This window comes from Syngnathus typhle, linkage group LG11 (assembly GCF_033458585.1).
Source record: "Syngnathus typhle isolate RoL2023-S1 ecotype Sweden linkage group LG11, RoL_Styp_1.0, whole genome shotgun sequence".
Lineage (NCBI taxonomy): Eukaryota > Metazoa > Chordata > Actinopteri > Syngnathiformes > Syngnathidae > Syngnathus > Syngnathus typhle.
This window is the reverse complement of record NC_083748.1, coordinates 2321820-2338696: the sequence shown is the minus strand read 5'-3', so window position 1 is coordinate 2338696 and position 16877 is coordinate 2321820. Positions and strand designations below refer to the sequence as shown.

At 45.1% G+C, this 16877-nt stretch overlaps 1 protein-coding gene across 2 annotated transcripts; it reads left to right on the top strand.

Moving 5' to 3' along the window:
* The first annotated feature begins 3520 nt into the window (after positions 1–3520).
* LOC133162133 (charged multivesicular body protein 4b-like) lies at positions 3521–16083 on the top strand. Of its 2 annotated transcripts, none has more exons than XM_061291108.1 (5): positions 3521–3875; positions 13814–13991; positions 14416–14530; positions 14647–14773; positions 15645–16083. In XM_061291108.1, the coding sequence occupies exons 1-5, from the start codon at positions 3686–3688 to the stop codon at positions 16019–16021; spliced, it is 987 nt and encodes a 328-aa protein (XP_061147092.1). In that variant the 5' UTR covers positions 3521–3685; the 3' UTR covers positions 16022–16083. The 2 variants fall into 2 exon arrangements, with proteins under 2 accessions (XP_061147092.1, XP_061147094.1); XM_061291110.1 differs by having other exon boundaries at positions 3523–3875; positions 15665–15880.
* Positions 16084–16877: the final 794 nt, after the last annotated feature.

Sequence of the window (16877 nt, the reverse complement as noted above, 5' to 3'; positions counted from 1 at the left end):
GGCATGATCCAACACGGCTTGCACAGTTTTCTCATGTAGTTGGGCTGGCCTCAACAGCCCTGAGTGGAGACAGATCAACTACGGTTGCTTCTGTCTTTTTCTAAAAGTTTCTTGCATATTTTAAAGTCTACCGCTTTGGAATAAAAACAGTCCTTGTCACTGGTACAGACTATTTGTAAAAAAATAAAATAAAATATGTTCGAGCCTTTCAAATGAAATTTTTTTGGTCCAATGCACATGTTGAAAAATAGCACAAAAATTCGTTGATTAATATAGCCTACAGCAGGGGTCCCCAAACATTTTCCTGTGAGGGCCACATAACGTTTCCCTTCTCTGATGGGGGGCCGGTGTCAGTTTGTAACAGAAAAAGTGTGACGATCGTAGGGGAGCTTAAAAAATTTATTGTTTTCCAGAAAGCCACACATAACCAAATAACGGTTATTTAATAACCCTTTCCAGGTTCTTTACAGAAAAAAAGTCAGGAAACAAATAATAACACTATTAATGAAATAAATAATAACTAAATAACCCTCTCTGAGTTCTTCACAGAAAAAAACAGGAAATAAATAATAACTAAATAACTTCTTTCTTCATAGAAAAAAAAGCCATGGAACATTAACTTTCTGTTGTGCCATGCACAATCTTAACAGATGAAAGTTCAGCTCAGTTGTCAGAGCAGAATCTCTCTGACACATATGAGCAGTCTCTTAAAGTTCTTGTGTTCCTTCCTTATAATCCTTTTGTAGGTTCCAGTAGGCTTGTAGACACCGCTGTTTTTTTTGTTAAAGTTTGCTAGTGCGTCATAGTCTGGAGTAAAATTTGTTGTGGCAATTCTTAGGCGAGATCCGAGGTGTTGGTCCGTTTACCTCGATCTGTGACGGGTTGATGTTGACGTTCATGTGGCTGAACGTCACGTCGCGTACGTCGAGCCAAATTGGCCACTCTCTTTTAAACGTTCGGCACTGTGTCCACCTTGCTTTTCCTTGGGCGACTCATTTTAATGGCAGGATTCCAGGGGAAGGTTTGTGGGTGGCTTTAGCGCAAAACAGCATCTGAAAGCTCAGCGCGCGAATTACAAGAATGCTGTCGTCACAGTCCACGCTCTAAATTCGGGACTGATACAAATAGAGCGCGAGTGCGCCATGTCCGTACTACTGAGTACGTACACGCACTTGTGAGTGTGCACCGAGCTTTCTGACACGGCTTCCGGTAGTAAATGCGCAGGCGAGCGCTTCCCCATCTACTGGGGAAACGCAGTCATTGCAGGCAAAATGACAAAACAAAAAAAGTTTAATACAATTTGTTCAGGGTTGGCGGGCCGGATTAAACTGTCCCGTGGGCCGTATCCGGCCCGCGGGCCGTACTTTGGCGACCACTGGCCTACAGCATTCTCAGTACATTACCATATTTATTTCTTGAATTGCTAATAAATGGTCATCAGATAATATCTGCACTTGTACTTTTGTATGGATTTCTTTTGGCCAAACGTGGCCACAATTTATCCAAAAGGTACCATTAGAAGTAATGAGTTATGTTTACAGAAGTTGCAAATGGGACGAATCTCCACCTTTTGGAAGTTTTATTATATTTGCTTTATTTATTTATTTATTTATTTATTTATTTATTTATTTATCTATCTATCTATCTATCTATCTATCTATTTATTTATTTATTTATTTATTTATTTATTTATTTATTTATTTATTTACCGTTTTTTTCCGTGTATAGTGCGCAAAATTTAACGAATTTATTGTCCTAAAATCTGGGGTGCGCATTATACATGGGTACAAAAAAATTTTTAATTTTTTTTTTTAATTTCTTTTTTTTTTTTTAGAAAACAAAACCAACAACAGGACTGACCGACAAAGTCGTGGAACAAAAAGACAGGGTGACATTACCAAAGACAGGAACAGAAAGCAAACAGACATCATGACAGTAACACATGCAATGATCCGACGGTGAGCGAGGGGCAGACAGGACTTAAATACAAAACACGTTACATCGATTGAGGTGACACAGGAAGAGAGGGGCGACGCGAACAGAAACTATGGCAACCTAGACACATAGCAAAACTGGGGACGAGACGTGACAAATGTCCCTCGAAATGAAACTTGAAATCACCAAGTTTTGGTTTCCAAGGGTGTCTTTATTCCTCTTCAACGTCTCTCCCATACAGAGCCGCCTTTTTCACGTCCGCACGCCTCTTTCCCGTGCGCGCACGGAGCGCGGTGGTGCGTTTAAGGGCAGTCGGAGAAATCAACGCCAACAAAAAAAATTACATCCAGCCTAGTTAAGACCATACCAAAGACTATAAAAATGGGACCCATTGCCTCCCTGCGTGTGTGACGATCATTGGGACTTAAAAAAAAAAAAAAAATTCATAAAGAAAATTCATAAAAATTGGGTGCGTATTATACATGGGTACAGGCTTTTTTCCAGCATCAGCATGCCATTTTTAGGGTGCGTATTATACATGGGGGCGCACTATACACGGAAAAAAACGGTATTTATTTATTTATGAATAATGTCATTTCTGTAAGAAATCTTACACAATTTTATTTTAATTACAGTGGAGCCTCGGTTTTTGAACACAATCCGTTCCAGAAGGCTGTTTGAGAAGTGAATCGTTCGAATCCCATAATCATATTTTCTCATTACAAATAATGGAAAAAAAATTAATCCGTTCCAAGCCAAAAAAACAACAATGCCTTTTTTAAGCATTTTTTTATTTGCGCATTTTTGTCCAATCCCGCAACGCAGCGCACCGCCGAACTCTGGTTGCATTATTGTGACAGGGCCGTCGCTGAAATTGAGAAAATATTATCCTAGTCCTGATGTACTTTCTAAAATTTAAGTGGACCTCAGTGCGCAGGAAGCTTAAATTTGTCCGATCGCGCATCTGCAGCACCGCCGAACGCGCAAGCGCGCCGCTGACCGCGCAACTGCACCGCGCTGGTTGCATTATTGTGACAGAGCGGTCGCTAAAATTTAGAAAATATTTTTAAAGTCTTAATGGACTTTCCAAAATTTAAGTGGATATCAGTGCCCAGGGAGCTTAATTTTGTCCGATCGCGCAACCGCAGCGCGCCGGGTGATCACTGTCGCATTGCTTTAGGAGCGTCTTTGTGTTTTAGGATGGCTTTACTGCTCCCACTTGCTTCCTTTGGAGGCATGATTAGAGTTGATGCAATCCTCAGAGTAACGAGAACGTAATAACTAACGGAGTCAGTTGGCATGCGGGTCCTCTCGGCTCAACTCGCGAGGTTTGACAACCGCATTTCGTCCGACATCCGAAGCAAAAAAATCTTGATTTTTTTGTTCGAATACCGATTTGTTTGAGAACCGGGACGTTCGAAAACCGAGGCTCCACTGTATTAATAACTCAAATTGATTTATGTCATTTCCAATTGTAACGTTATTTGGACGGTGAATCACATATTTCTTTTGTTGTGATGATGCCTGTCCCACTTTGGGCGGGAAACTCCCTGGTGAGTCATGTCAGGGCGCTGACGTCATGATACCACGAGACCCGTATGTAGAAGGCGGAAGGAGACGGAAAACAACATCAGCGACAGCTGCACCAAGCAGGCAGCTTCGACTCGGCGGAAAGGTTTCGCAAAGAAAGAAAGAAAAAAAAAATTAAAATTTCATTGGTCAAGAGCATAATCGTCTTCGGTCTGCAAGCATGTCTTTGTTCGGAAAGTGGTTCGGCACCAGCGGTGGGGGCAAAGGGGGCAAAGGGCCCACACCCCAGGAGGCTGTCCAGAAACTCCGCGAGACTGAGGAGATGCTGGCCAAAAAGCAGGAATTCCTCGAGAAAAAAATTGAGCAGGAGATCATGACGGCCAAGAAGCACGGCATGAAGAACCAGCGAGGTGAGGGGGCGTGGGAAGTAGAGTTGGAGGGTGTTGGGTGAGGGGCGGCGGCGCCTACATCGCTTTCGATTGTGGAGTTCATCACTTGTAAGCACACGGGCTAACTTGACGGGACTCCATTTTTAAATCACCTTGACAGGCGACGCCTTAAAAAAAAAAAACAGGTGTGAAAAACACTCCTACTCTGTTCGAAATTAAATGTACTCACTCTTAACGTGAGTAGAAGGACATTTACTTGAATCTAAAAAGAAGGTCTGATTCGACTTCAATGTTTCAGTGAAAATGTATAGTGGAGCTGCAACTTGTAACTCAAATATTTTAAACAGTGATTAATTCGTTGGTCATTTGTCGATTCATTTGATTTAAAAAAACAGGATATCATTGAAAATGGCAGTGCAGAAACAATAGATTAGCATTTATTCAATGTATTGGTATGTAACGTGGTAGAAAAGTGGCTAACATGCTGATCATTGTTTTCCCGAGGCAAAGCAAACGTTTGCAACATTCCTATTTTGATTCAACACAAAGACTACAGGAATCAGAAAAGAATTCCAGTTGAGAGGCTGAGATTTAACAAGGTCTCTAAATTTCATTCTCAAACATCTTTATTGTTCCCAAAATCCATTATCCAAATAGTTATAGAATATTAGTACTCAATTAAGCTGTTATTTTGTTGATGAACTGGTGAATTAGAAAAAACATTTATATTAGCTATCCCTCTATTCAAAAACATGACGTTATTTGAAATGCACAAACACAAGTCAAGATAGAGCCAGTCACATATTTGGTCCATAACATGTCAGACAATCTGCAAAAAACTTGGAGAATATCTACTGTTGGAAGGCTTTCAGCGCATGCCATTAGGGGTGTAAATCGCGGGTTTTGTCACGATACGATATCATATCGATACAAAGAACCACGATACAATATTTGCCGATATCTTAAAGCCTGCTGTGATTCATTCACGATACATCGCGATATAGTGCTCTACGATCGATATATATATTTTTTAAATAAAAAATATAGAACAATCTCCTGATTTATAACAAGTCATACGCAAAATCAACAAGGTACTGCAAGGAAATTACAAGAGTATTGTAGTATACAAAGTGCTTATTTTATCACTGAACTTTGATGTCGTGTTTTTTCTTTAAATATAAATATAGAGATTTGTGGTCACTGAATATTTGATCACCGCATGGCAGGATTTACAAACTGCACGTGTCTTGCCCGTTGAGCCATCTTTTCTTTGGAATCCAAAGTGCTTCCAAACGAATGACTTGAAGCCTAAAGGGGAGAACATTTCCTCGTCTTTTTGGACACTAGCCATAGCACCAGCCCAGGAGCCGCGTACTAGTTGTCGACTCCCCTTTTACGTGCCTGCTCTGCTCACAACACATCACGCCGCTCACTGCTCCCGGAAAGAGGAAGCAAGCAACAATGAACTGGATTTCAAAATAAAGTCGCGTCTAATGTCCGAGGTCAAACACAGCGATATAAATCGATGTTTACGTTTATCATCGATGCCAATAAATCGTAGAGCATTATATCGATTAATCGATGTGTATCGATGAATCGTTACACCCCTACATGCCATCAATTAATTTGGTAACCGATTACCGTAATTTCCAGAATATAAGGCGCTACTTTTGCACGCGCTTTGAACCCAGCCGTCATCGGGCAGTAGGCGGGGGACACCCTGAACCGGTTGCCAGCCAATCGCAGGGCACACAGAGACAACCAACCATTTGCACTCGCACTCATACCTAGGGACAATTTGGAGTCTTCAATTGGCCTACCAAGCGTGTTTTTGGGATGTGGGAGGAAACCGGAGTGCCCGGAGAAAACCCACGCGGGCCCGGGGAGAACATGCAAACTCCACACAGGGAGGGCCGGAGGTGGAATCGAACCCGCACCCTCCTAACTTATCGTGGTGGAGGGGTTTGCGTGCCCCTATGATCCTAGGAGCCATGTTGTCTGGGGCTTCAGGGCTCTGGTAGGGTCACCCATGGCAAAAGGGTCCTAAGTGAGGGGCCAAACACGGGTCACCCAAGCCCCTTATGACGAAAAACACAAATGGACTTTGTTTTCCCTCGCCCGGACGCGGGTTACCGGGTCCCGCCTCTGGAGCCAGGCCTGGAGGTGGGGCTCGAAGGCGAGCGCCTGGTGGCGCTTTGCCTATGGCCGGCCATAGCCCGAAAAGAAAACATGGGTCACCCTTTCCATGGGCTCACCACCTGTAGAAGGGGCCAAAGGGGTCGGGTGCAAAGTGAGCTGGGCGGCGGCCAAAGGCGGGGACCTTGGTGGTCCGATCCCCGGCTGCAGAGGCTGGCTCTTGGCACATAGAATGTCACCTCTCTGGCTGGAAAGGAGCCCGAGCTGGTGTGTGAGGCAGAAAAGTTCCGACTAGACCAGTGGTTCTTAACCTTTTTTCTTGTTCGCACCCCATTCAATTCATCAACCAGTTCTCGCACCCCTAACCTTAACCCTAACCCTAAGTAATTATTATAAGTAAGTATAATCATAATTGGTTTACCTTACAGCTATAAGGCTTAATTAGCATTATCCTTAATGCCAGTTAACAGAATGACTTCTTGATTTCTAGAATATTTCACTTTTTTTGGTTACCCGACCATTATTCCCGAAAAATTTTAAATTTCCCCCAGGGTATCCTCGCACCCCCTAGGAAGCATTCTCGCACCCCTAGGGGTTAAGAACCACTGGACTAGACATAGTCGGACTTGCCTCCACACATAGTTTGGGCTCTGGAACAAGCCCTCTCGAGAGGGGCTGGACTCTCTTCCACTCTGGAGTTGCCCACGGTGAGAGGCGTTGAACAGGTGTGAGCATACTTATTGCCCCCCCCGGCTGGGCGCCTGCACTTTAAGGTTCACCCCGGTGAACGAGAGGGATGCTGTCAAGCTGAAGAAGGAGTCCTATCTGGCCGTTTTGGCCTGGGGTACTCCGGAGGCAGCTGACGGTACCGGATGGCCAAGCGGAACGCGGCTTCGGCCCGAGTAAAAGCCCGAGCGTGGGAGGAGTTTGGCGAGGCCATGGAGATCGACTTCCGGATGGCTTCGAGGATATTCTGTTCCACCATCTGGCGTCTCAGGAGGGGGAAGCAGTGCACCGTCAACACATTACAGTGGAGATGGCATGCTGCTGACCTCGACTCGGGACGTCGTGTGTTGGTGGGGAGAATACTTTGAAGACCTCCTAAATTCCACCGACACGACACACCTTCCATTGTGGAAGCAGGGCCTGGAGACTCTGAGGCGGACTCTCCAATCTCTGGGGTCAAAGTCACTGACGTAGTTAAAAAAAACTCCTCTGTGGCAAGGCCCCGGGGGTGGATGAGATCCGCCTGGAGTTCTTAAAGGCTCTGGATGCTGTGGGGCTGTCATGGCTGACACGGCTCTACAACATTGCGTGGACATCGGGGACGATGCCTCTGGATTGGCAGACTGGGGTGGTGGTTCCCCTCTTTAAGAAGGGGGACCGGAGGGTGTGTTCCAATTTTAGGGGAATCACACTCCTCAGCCTCCCTGGTAAGGTCTATTCAGGGGGGCTGGAGAGGAGGGTCCGTCGGGAGGTCGAACCTCTGATTCAGGAGGAGCAGTGTGGCTTTCGTCCTGGCCGTGGAACAGTGGACCAGCTCTACACCCTCGGCAAGATCCCCGAGGAGGCATGGGAGTTCGCCCAACCAGTCCACATGTGTTTTGTGGACTTTGAGAAGGCATTCGACTGTGTCCCTCGGGAGATTCTGTGGAGAGTGCTTCGGGAGTACGGGGTGCCGAGCCAACTGATAAGAGCGGTTTGGTCCCTGTATCACCGATGCCAGAGTTTGGTCCGTATTTCCGGCAGTAAGTCGGATTTGTTCCCAGTGAGGGTTGGACTCCGCCAAGGCTGCCCTTTGTCACCGATTCTGTTCATAATTTCTATGGACAGAATTTCTAGGTGCAGCCGAGGCGTTGAGGGTGTCCGGTTTGGGGACCTCAGCATCGCGTCTATGCTTTTTGCAGACGACGTGGTGCTGTTGGCTTCTACAAGCCGTGATCTCCAGCTCTCACTGGAGCGGTTTGGAGCCGAGTGTGAAGCGGTCGGGATGAGGGTCAGCACCTCCGAGTCCATGGTCCTCGGTCGGAAAAGGGTGGAATGCCCTCTCCGGATCGGGGATGAGATCCTGCCTCAAGTGGAGGAGTTCAAGTATCTTGAGGTCTTGTTCACGAGTGAGGGCAGGAGAGAGCTGAGCTAAAAGGCAAAGCTCTCAATTTAAAGGTAAAAAAAGGTAAAGACCCAATGATTGTCACACACACATCTGGGTGTGGTGAAATTTGTCTCTGCATTCAACCCATCCCCGAAGGGAGCAGTGAGCAGCAGTGGAGCCACGCCCGGGAATCATTTGGTGATCTAACCCCCCAATTCCAACCTTTAATGCTGAGTGCCAAGCAAGGAGGCAATGGGTCCCATTTTTATAGTCTTTGGTAGGACCCGGCCGGGGTTTGAACCCGCGACCTTCCAGTCTCAGGGCGGACACTCTACCACTTGGCCACTGAGCTGGCAAATACCGTTCGATCTATGCTCCTACCCTCACCTATGGTCACGAGCTATGTGTCGTGACCAAAAGAACAAGATCCAGGATACAAGCCGAAATGGGTTTCCTCCGCAGGGTGTCCGGGCTCTCCCTTTGAGATAAGGTGAGAAGCTCGGTCATCCGGGAGAGACTCGGAGTAGAGCCGCTGCTCCTCCACATTGAGAGGAGCCAGATGAGGTGGCTCGGGCATCTCATCAGGATGCCTCCCGGAAGCCTCCTTGGGGAGGTGTTCCGGGCATGTTCCACCGGTAGCAGACCCAGGACGCGCTGGAGAGACTATGTCTCTCAGCTGGCCTGGGAACGCCTTGGGACCCCCCGGGATGAGCTGGATGAAGTGGCTGGGGAGAGGGAAGTCTGAGAGTCCCTCCTAAAGCTGCTGCCTCCGCGACCCGACCCCGGATTAGCGGAAGAAGGTAGATGGACAAATGATTATAACAATATATTTGAGAGAAAAAGCATGTTATTTTGCCTCATTCAAATCATGCAAAAACTGTCAATCACTTCTTATATGTAAACTAAAGTGCAGTCACATTTGTAAATGAATGGCTTCTGGTTTTTGAAATGTAAATAAACCAATCAACTGTGATAAAACAACAAAATTGCAATAACTGCATTAACCATCAAAGTGAAGTCTAGCTGTAAATGTCTTGAAATAAATCTGAATAAGGAAAAACATTGCAATAAAATAATGAAAACTGCTACCGCTATTGTTGGGGAGCCTGAGGACTGTTGGCTCGAATGGTTATGCTCTTTTCGCCCCCGGGTGTCGGTCAGAACACAGGAGGGAAGACGTGGTTCAGTTTTGATTGCTTTACTGAATTATTGCCAAAAAAGTAGCAGGCACTGTGGCTCATAGGGGCATACAGGCAAGCGGGCAAAAGGGTATAGGCCAGGGGTGGGCAATTCCGGTCATCAAGGGCCCTGCATGTTTTCTATGTCACCCTGTTGCAACACACCTGATTCAAATGGTCAGATTATTAGCAAGGTCTGCAGAAGCTGGATAACAATCCTGATCATTTGAATCAGGTGTGTTGCAGCAGGGACACCTATAAAACATGCAGGACACCGGCCCTCGAGGACCGGAATTGCCCACCCGTGGTATAGGCAAGGATGTGTGAGCAGGTGTGTGTCGTGTACATGGGTGAGTCTTTGGGTGTGTGAATGTGATTTGTGTGTGGTGTGTGGTGTGTGGTGTGTGTGTGTGTGTGTGTGTGTGTGTGGTTCTGCAACAGACAAATACAGCACGTAAGTCAACGCTCAACTTGTGACATCACACAACACTAGTGGATGGCACACATTACATAACTAACTGCGCGTACACATTACATAACTAACTGTGCGTAACGGTTCCGCTATACTATCCATCCATCCATTTTCTGAACCGCTTAGTCCCCACGGGGGTCGCGGGAGTGCTGGAGCCTATCCCAGCCGTCATCGGGCAGTAGGCGGGGGACACCCTGAACCGGTTGGCAGCCGATCGCAGGGCACACGGAGACAAACAACCATTCGCACTCGCACTCACACCTAGGGACAATTTGGAGTCTTCAATCGGCCTACCAAGCATGTTTTGGGGATGTGGGAGGAAACTGGAGTGCCCGGAGAAAACCCACGCGGGCCCGGGGAGAACATGCAAACTCCACACAGGGAGGGCCGGAGGTGGAATCGAACCCGCACCCTCCTAACTGCGAGGCGGACTTGCTACCCAGTGCACCACCGAGCCGCCTTCCGCTATACTAGATAACCATAAATGAAATACTCTCGGCAACACATGAAACATAAATCATCGAGACAACAAAATACATTTGCTGGCGACCGTTAGTCGCCGTGCCGCTGCGTAACGGTTGTAGTCATGCGTGTACGCTGCTCGTACGATGCGAGGCAAACTTAAAGGAGCGCGCCGGAGCTGTCAATCAAACGGCGCGCACGCGAAGCTAATCGCGATCGGACAAACGGCAAAACAGTGGACAGTAGTAACAATGAAATATATATACCGTTTTTTTCCATGTATAATGCGCCCCCATGTATAATACGCACCCTAAAAATGGCATGTTGATGCTGGAAAAAAGCCTGTACCCATGTATAATACGCACCCCAATTTTTTAAAATTTATTTTAAAAGTCCCAATGATCGTCACACACGCATCTAGGTGTGGTGAAATTTGTCCTCTGCATTTGACCCATCCCCGTGTGATTTTGATCCATCCCTTGGGGGAGAGGGGAGCAGCAGCGGCGCCGCGCTCGGGAATCATTTGGTGATCTAATCCCCCAATTCCAACCCTTAATGCTGAGTGCCAAGCAGGGAGGCAATGGGTCCCATTTTGAACAACCGGATGTTATTCTGCTGGTCAGTATCACTGCGCATGCGCTAGCAAACTCGATAGCGAAGAAATGTTTCGAAATTGTGTAGGGTACATTGTGACAGCAAACGAGCAGGCGATCGAGCAAGCGTCTGATATGAGAGCATTGTGTTCGTATGGAGCGTGTTTGAAGTGAACAGCAGAGAAGAAAGCACATCTGTAATGGCGACCTCCGTATCATATCCGGATTAAAAAAAAATATATATATATATATATATACATATATATGTATATATATATATATATATATATATATATATATATATATATATATATATATATATATATATATATATATATATATATATATGTATGTATAAAGTGTGTATATATATATATATGTATAAAGTGTATATATATATGTATAAAATGTATATGTATAAAAAAATAATCTTTTTTTTTTTATTTCTTTTTTTTAAAATCCGGATATCATACGGAGGCCGCCATTACAGATGCGCTTTCTTCTCTGCTGTTCACTTCAAACACGCTCCATACGAACACAATGCTCTCGTATCAGACGCTTGCTAGATCACCTGCTCGTTTGCTGTCACAATGTACCCTACACAAATCCGAAACATTTCTTCGGTATTGAGTATGCTAGCGCATGCGCAGTGATACTGACCGGCAGAATAACATCCGGTTGTTCCCAAAGATGATATTTTTTCTGAAATAATTTTACGTTCACGGACTTAAGTAGGAGTCAAAATTTGGGTGCGTATTATACATGGGTACAGGCTTTTTTCCAGCATTGACATGCCATTTTTAGGGTGCGTATTATACATGGGGGCGCATTATACATGGGAAAAAACGGTGTATATATATATATTTTTTTTGGTACCCATGTATAATGCGCACCCCAGATTTTAGGACAATAAATTAGTTAAATTTTGCGCATAATACATGGGAAAAAACGGTACTCACTTAGCGTCAAAGACGCACATGATCACAGCGACATACTCATTCGATACCAGCAACCTTTAACTTACCGCTGCGGCCAAGTGAATGGGTGTAATGTCTAGACCCCGAATGTAAGACGACCCCCACTTTTTCAGTCTTATTTCAAGGCAAAAAACATCGTCTTATATTCGGGCCAATACGGTATATACGGTTTTGTTTTTTCGGAATCAAAATCAGACTTCTGGAATTCAACCGATCCCGTCGCTTGTACAAACATGACATTGACTTTTTGCGTTAACTCAGGTGCCAAACACCAACCAATCCGAGTCAATTCTTCCCACTCTGCTTTGCGAGTCGATCGTCAGAAAGAGACGATGGCGGAGTGATTTGATGTCAGCCGTGACTCTGCGTTTTCCCCAACCGACGAGGCCGCTTACTTACCATCGCTTGTGTGGCGCTGGCAACAGTGAGCATGTGGATCCGATATACACGATATGTTGCCGCTTGCCATTGAATCGTGAAAAGGAGCGAAGCCAGCCGAGCGATGGTGTGGAAAGCAGCAAAATGCCAGCGCTGGCCACACATAAGACATAGGCGCTTTTGCCGCTACTAACAAGCTGCTTGGCTGCAAAGCAACAATCGGTGGCATCATCTTTTGGTGATGTCACGCCCTTTGAAACATCATCCATCAACTCGCACATTACAAGCTTCAGGACTTTCTATATTTGGACTTTTGCTAAAACACAAGAGTGTCTCAAATAGTTCACTCTTGCATCCTTCAAATTTTGTTTTGCTGCAGACCAAAAAAATCTTTGCCCATTTTATCATTTAAATGTTAAACTTCAATCTAGTTTCTTTCATTTTAAGTGCAGCTGCTTTATAACGGGCAGTTCATAAACAAAATAAAAAAGATCATAACGCGAATTGAGATCAAATAATATAAAATCATTAAATTGGATCACTTTTATGGGGAGGGCATGCTGGCGTGTCCACTAACAAGCCAGATTGTAGACGGACAGATAGGGCAATGTGACTCGGACGTCAGATGATTCCATTAAAAAAATCATATTCATCATAATTTTTTACGCAAGCATGTACCTGCCAAAGCGGAGGACAAATATTCTGACGAGTAAATAGGTTTGAACATGCTTGTCGACTACTCAATGCAAATTGCAAAAAAGAAAGCCTCTTTACATTGTCCGAGTAGTCGGTTTCAAATCGTAGCCTAAGACGTGCCGCTTTTGGATGTGCGCCATGTTTCAACTCTTGCTTTTGTTTTCCAGTCTGCTTTTTCCAGTGGGGCGGAGCATCTGCGCTGTTCTTTTAAGATGTCGGTCTGCCCAGTCGCTGAGCCAAAAAGCCGCTGCCATATGTTTTAATCAGATAGGATTTAATCAGATAAAAAAAAAAAAAAAAAAAGAGTCTCGCTTGACTCAGACTGCAATCTGTCCTCTCTGTTGCTTTGCCTTCTCAACTTGCCAGTTGACATCTGATCTGTATTTTGACTGCGTTGTCAGAGGACCTCGCGTCAAAGTGTCATTCGGATACGATCCCGATTTGTGTGCTTGCAAATGATGCAATAATCAATAATCCCTACCAGAGCCCCCAGAGATGTTTTGAATGAAGAAACACTGCTCCCGATTGTTTCAAAACATGCCACCGGCGAGTAAAAGAGATTGTAAGGAAAACGTCAGGTTAGCTGTTTCACAAGCGCTGTAGTGTTGGTGTGCCTTTAAGGGGTGTGGCCTGCTAGGAGACATTGAGAAATGGCGAAAAATCATCTGTGTGTGAGAATTTGCTCAGACGTTGTGGCCTACAGTCCCACTTCGCCACTTGTCTTGGCCACATGCCAGTGCATCCCAGTCCCTGTAATTGGGTAACGTCACTCGTAAGGTGCAACTCAAATTATAGCTCACAAAAGAAGGGAAAGAAAATTTACCAAACGACGGCATGTAACTGGGAAAAGACGCAGGTCCAAGCCTATCCACGTCCATTTATTGGTCTTCTTAAATTACCCAGCTGTGCTTAGTTTCTTTGCTGACCGCATGCTCTTAATTTCTTCACCTTGCCCTTCCTCTCCTGTGGCCGCAGCGGCGCTGCAGGCCCTGAAGAGGAAAAAACGCTACAGCAAGCAGCTGGAGCAAATCGACGGCACGCTGTCCACTATAGAATTCCAGAGGGAGGCGCTAGAGAACGCCAACACCAACACGGAAGTTCTGAAGAACATGGGCTTCGCCGCCAAGGCCATGAAGGCCGCACACAAAGAACTGTGAGACGACACGCATGCACAAACACACGCACGCAAAGACGTCGCTGTAAATGAGGTCTCCAAAAAGTTGCCACGTGGAGGTTATTAAATACAAAGGTTGTTGTAATTTCCCAATGACCTAATAAGTTGTACTATTCTTATTTAGATTGGCTAAATAGTCACTTTTTTAAAATGTGTATGTAAATTTAAGAAAATATTATCCCCACCAGCTCAAATCATGATTTCATTGGCTACATTATTAAAGCAAACCGAATCAACCTACGATTACATTCAAACTCAGAAATCTTGGGAAATTCAACTCCACATCTTCACTGGTTGTCATCTAAAAGTTGGTCTTGTTTTGAAAAGATGTCATTTTTCTCGGAAACGATCCAGAAATTACCAGCTCGTCAATGTTCACATTGTGATTTGTTTGGGACGGCAGGAACGTGGACAGCGTGGACGACCTGATGTCGGACATCATGGAGCAGCAGGAGCTGGCGCAGGAAATCACGGACGTCATTTCCAATCCCATCAGCTTTGGCGATCAAGTGGATGAGGTAGGAGCTCACTGACTTGTTCCCCATGACCCCCCCCCCCCCCCCCACACACACACACACACACACAACCCTCGTGGTGACCTTTGGCGCCTGACAATAACCACTGAACTCCTCAGGATGAGCTCATGGCCGAGCTGGAGGAGCTTGAGCAAGAAGAGCTGGACAGGAACCTTCTGGACGTGGAAGGAATGGCGAATGTCAACCTGCCCAGCGTCCCGTCTGTGTTGCTGCCGTCCAGACCAGGTGAGCCGTCCTTTGGCAAAAGAAACAATAAATGCCTCCCTGAAAGCCTTTGGAAGATTATGATATGTTTGGAGCGATGCACAACACCTGGTTATAGCAGGAGGCTTGTAGTTTGCAAAATCTGCCCCATTTTTTTTTTGTAGCTCATCAACCTACACCACACCACAGTAACTCATTCAGAGAACACTTACCTATTAAAACAATCAACAACGGAACATTTTGATCTCTCCACTTCGGCATCCTTGATTTGTTTGTACTACAAAAGTCTCACCGACTTATAAACAAGGCGGATTCGTTTTAAACATGGTGGATTCGCAAATCCGCCATGTTTATGACTCGGATTTTCGTTTGGCAACACCAATTACCTTGTTTGGTTTGTCCCGCCTCAACGGATGTGATGTAATAATAAAAAAAAACATCATAGAAAATAGAGAAAAAAAATAGCCCCTCAAAACAATCATAACCGTATCTGCAGCACCTGGAGGAACATATTACACTTTTCTACACTAATGGATACGACTCCAGATACACAAGAAATTGATTTAAAAAAATAAAAAAAAATAAAAAAAACAATTTTCCAAGGTATGTGTCCTTTAAGCAAGCAAGCGCCAATTGGCTGGTTCAAACCCAAAGTGTCAAGAGTTCCTTTTTCTCTGCAGGCTTGACTTCCTTTGGCTTTTTTTCTGGGTCTACTATTGATCGACCTGGACATAATTTTCAAAATAGTTACTATGAACAAATGTTCACCTTGACCCACAGCGCCCTTCTTTCTTTCTGGACAAATTGCATATTGCTGAATATCCTTTTTTTTTTTGTGGGTCTACTTGGACACATTTGTGTTAGGAGTTGGAGTTCTGCAATGACATGTTAGTGTTTTTTGTTGCCTTTCAGCCAAGAAGGAAGATGATGACGGCATGGACATGGCCGAACTGCAGGCCTGGGCCACCAACTAAACTCAAGTGGATGAGGGGGGGGGGGGGTCAGGGGACCGCATGGGCGCCCCTCCGACACCACCCACCCACCTCCTGGCGAGCCGCCACCCTGAAGTGTGCGTTCATGCCGGACCCCGTTGTGCATCCTCTTCAGGTGGAAGCGTGCAATGTGAACAATCAATGCACGCACACAACAACAATGCCACCACTGAAAATATTTGTGCTGCTTTTATTCTTAAAAAAAAGACAAAATGAGAAAAAGAAAAAAAGACATTTAGGTGAAGACGGCGGATACAGGAAACATGTCCCATCCTGACTTGTGGGATTGTTTTATCATCAAGCTCTGCTGTTCAATAAACTATAGCTGACAGACTAAAATCTACCAAAAGAAATTGCTTGATTGGGGAAGGTTGAGATTGATGAGCGCGTTGACTTCAACATTGACACGCATGCTAAACACACATCACGTCTGAAAATGGACGCTAGTACGCACGGTGCCTGTACACTAGTATTGAGTGGGTGAGTTTGTGTGTATGTGTGTGTGTCCGTGTGCGTGTGTGTCCGTGTGCGTGCGTGTGCACGCGTGCGTGTTAATGTGTCTAAAATAGATGAGCAGGTGGGGGGGGGGGGGGGGGTGCGGGGGTTAAGTGCAGTGATTTATAATGAGGGTCTCTCACTCAATGATCAATCCAAAGTAAAACATTGGCTACTTTGTGATTGTTTGAAGTTCAAGGTCCAATCGCATTTTGCCAGAATGATCCACCAAAACAACAAAAGGTTTAATGGCATACGATTGTATTAATAACCAATAAATGTTTTTGTAGGGCCAGTGACAAATAGGACTAATGGGGGGAAAAGTTAACAAATGACAGCAAAAATGGATCAAATCACACCTCAAATGAAACCTCATCAAGAGTGTTCCTGTCCTATGACTATTTCCTCAATGCCGCAACGATTAATACAGCAAGGACCCCTGGTGTTTGACCAAATTTGAGTTTACCAGTTCAAAAATCAAATTACAACAAAATGCATCGAGTCATACCTGATATTCAAAATTCATGATGAGACCTTTCAGATTTTGTTTATTTTTCTGTGTACCAAAAATGTTGTTTTTTATCATTATGACACAACGACAAGCTTGGAAGATGTGAGTGGAGGAGACAGCTGTTCAC

What these genes read in the sequence shown, in the direction of transcription:
- LOC133162133 (XM_061291108.1), top strand. Translation starts at nt 3,686, where the DNA reads ATGTCTTTGTTCGGAAAGTGGTTCGGCACCAGCGGTGGGGGCAAAGGG. An exon ending in CGGCATGAAGAACCAGCGAG is followed by an intron (nt 3,876 to 13,813) that starts GTGAGGGGGCGT and finishes CTGTGGCCGCAG; the next exon opens with CGGCGCTGCAGGCCCTGAAG. An exon ending in AAGGCCGCACACAAAGAACT is followed by an intron (nt 13,992 to 14,415) that starts GTGAGACGACAC and finishes TTGGGACGGCAG; the next exon opens with GAACGTGGACAGCGTGGACG.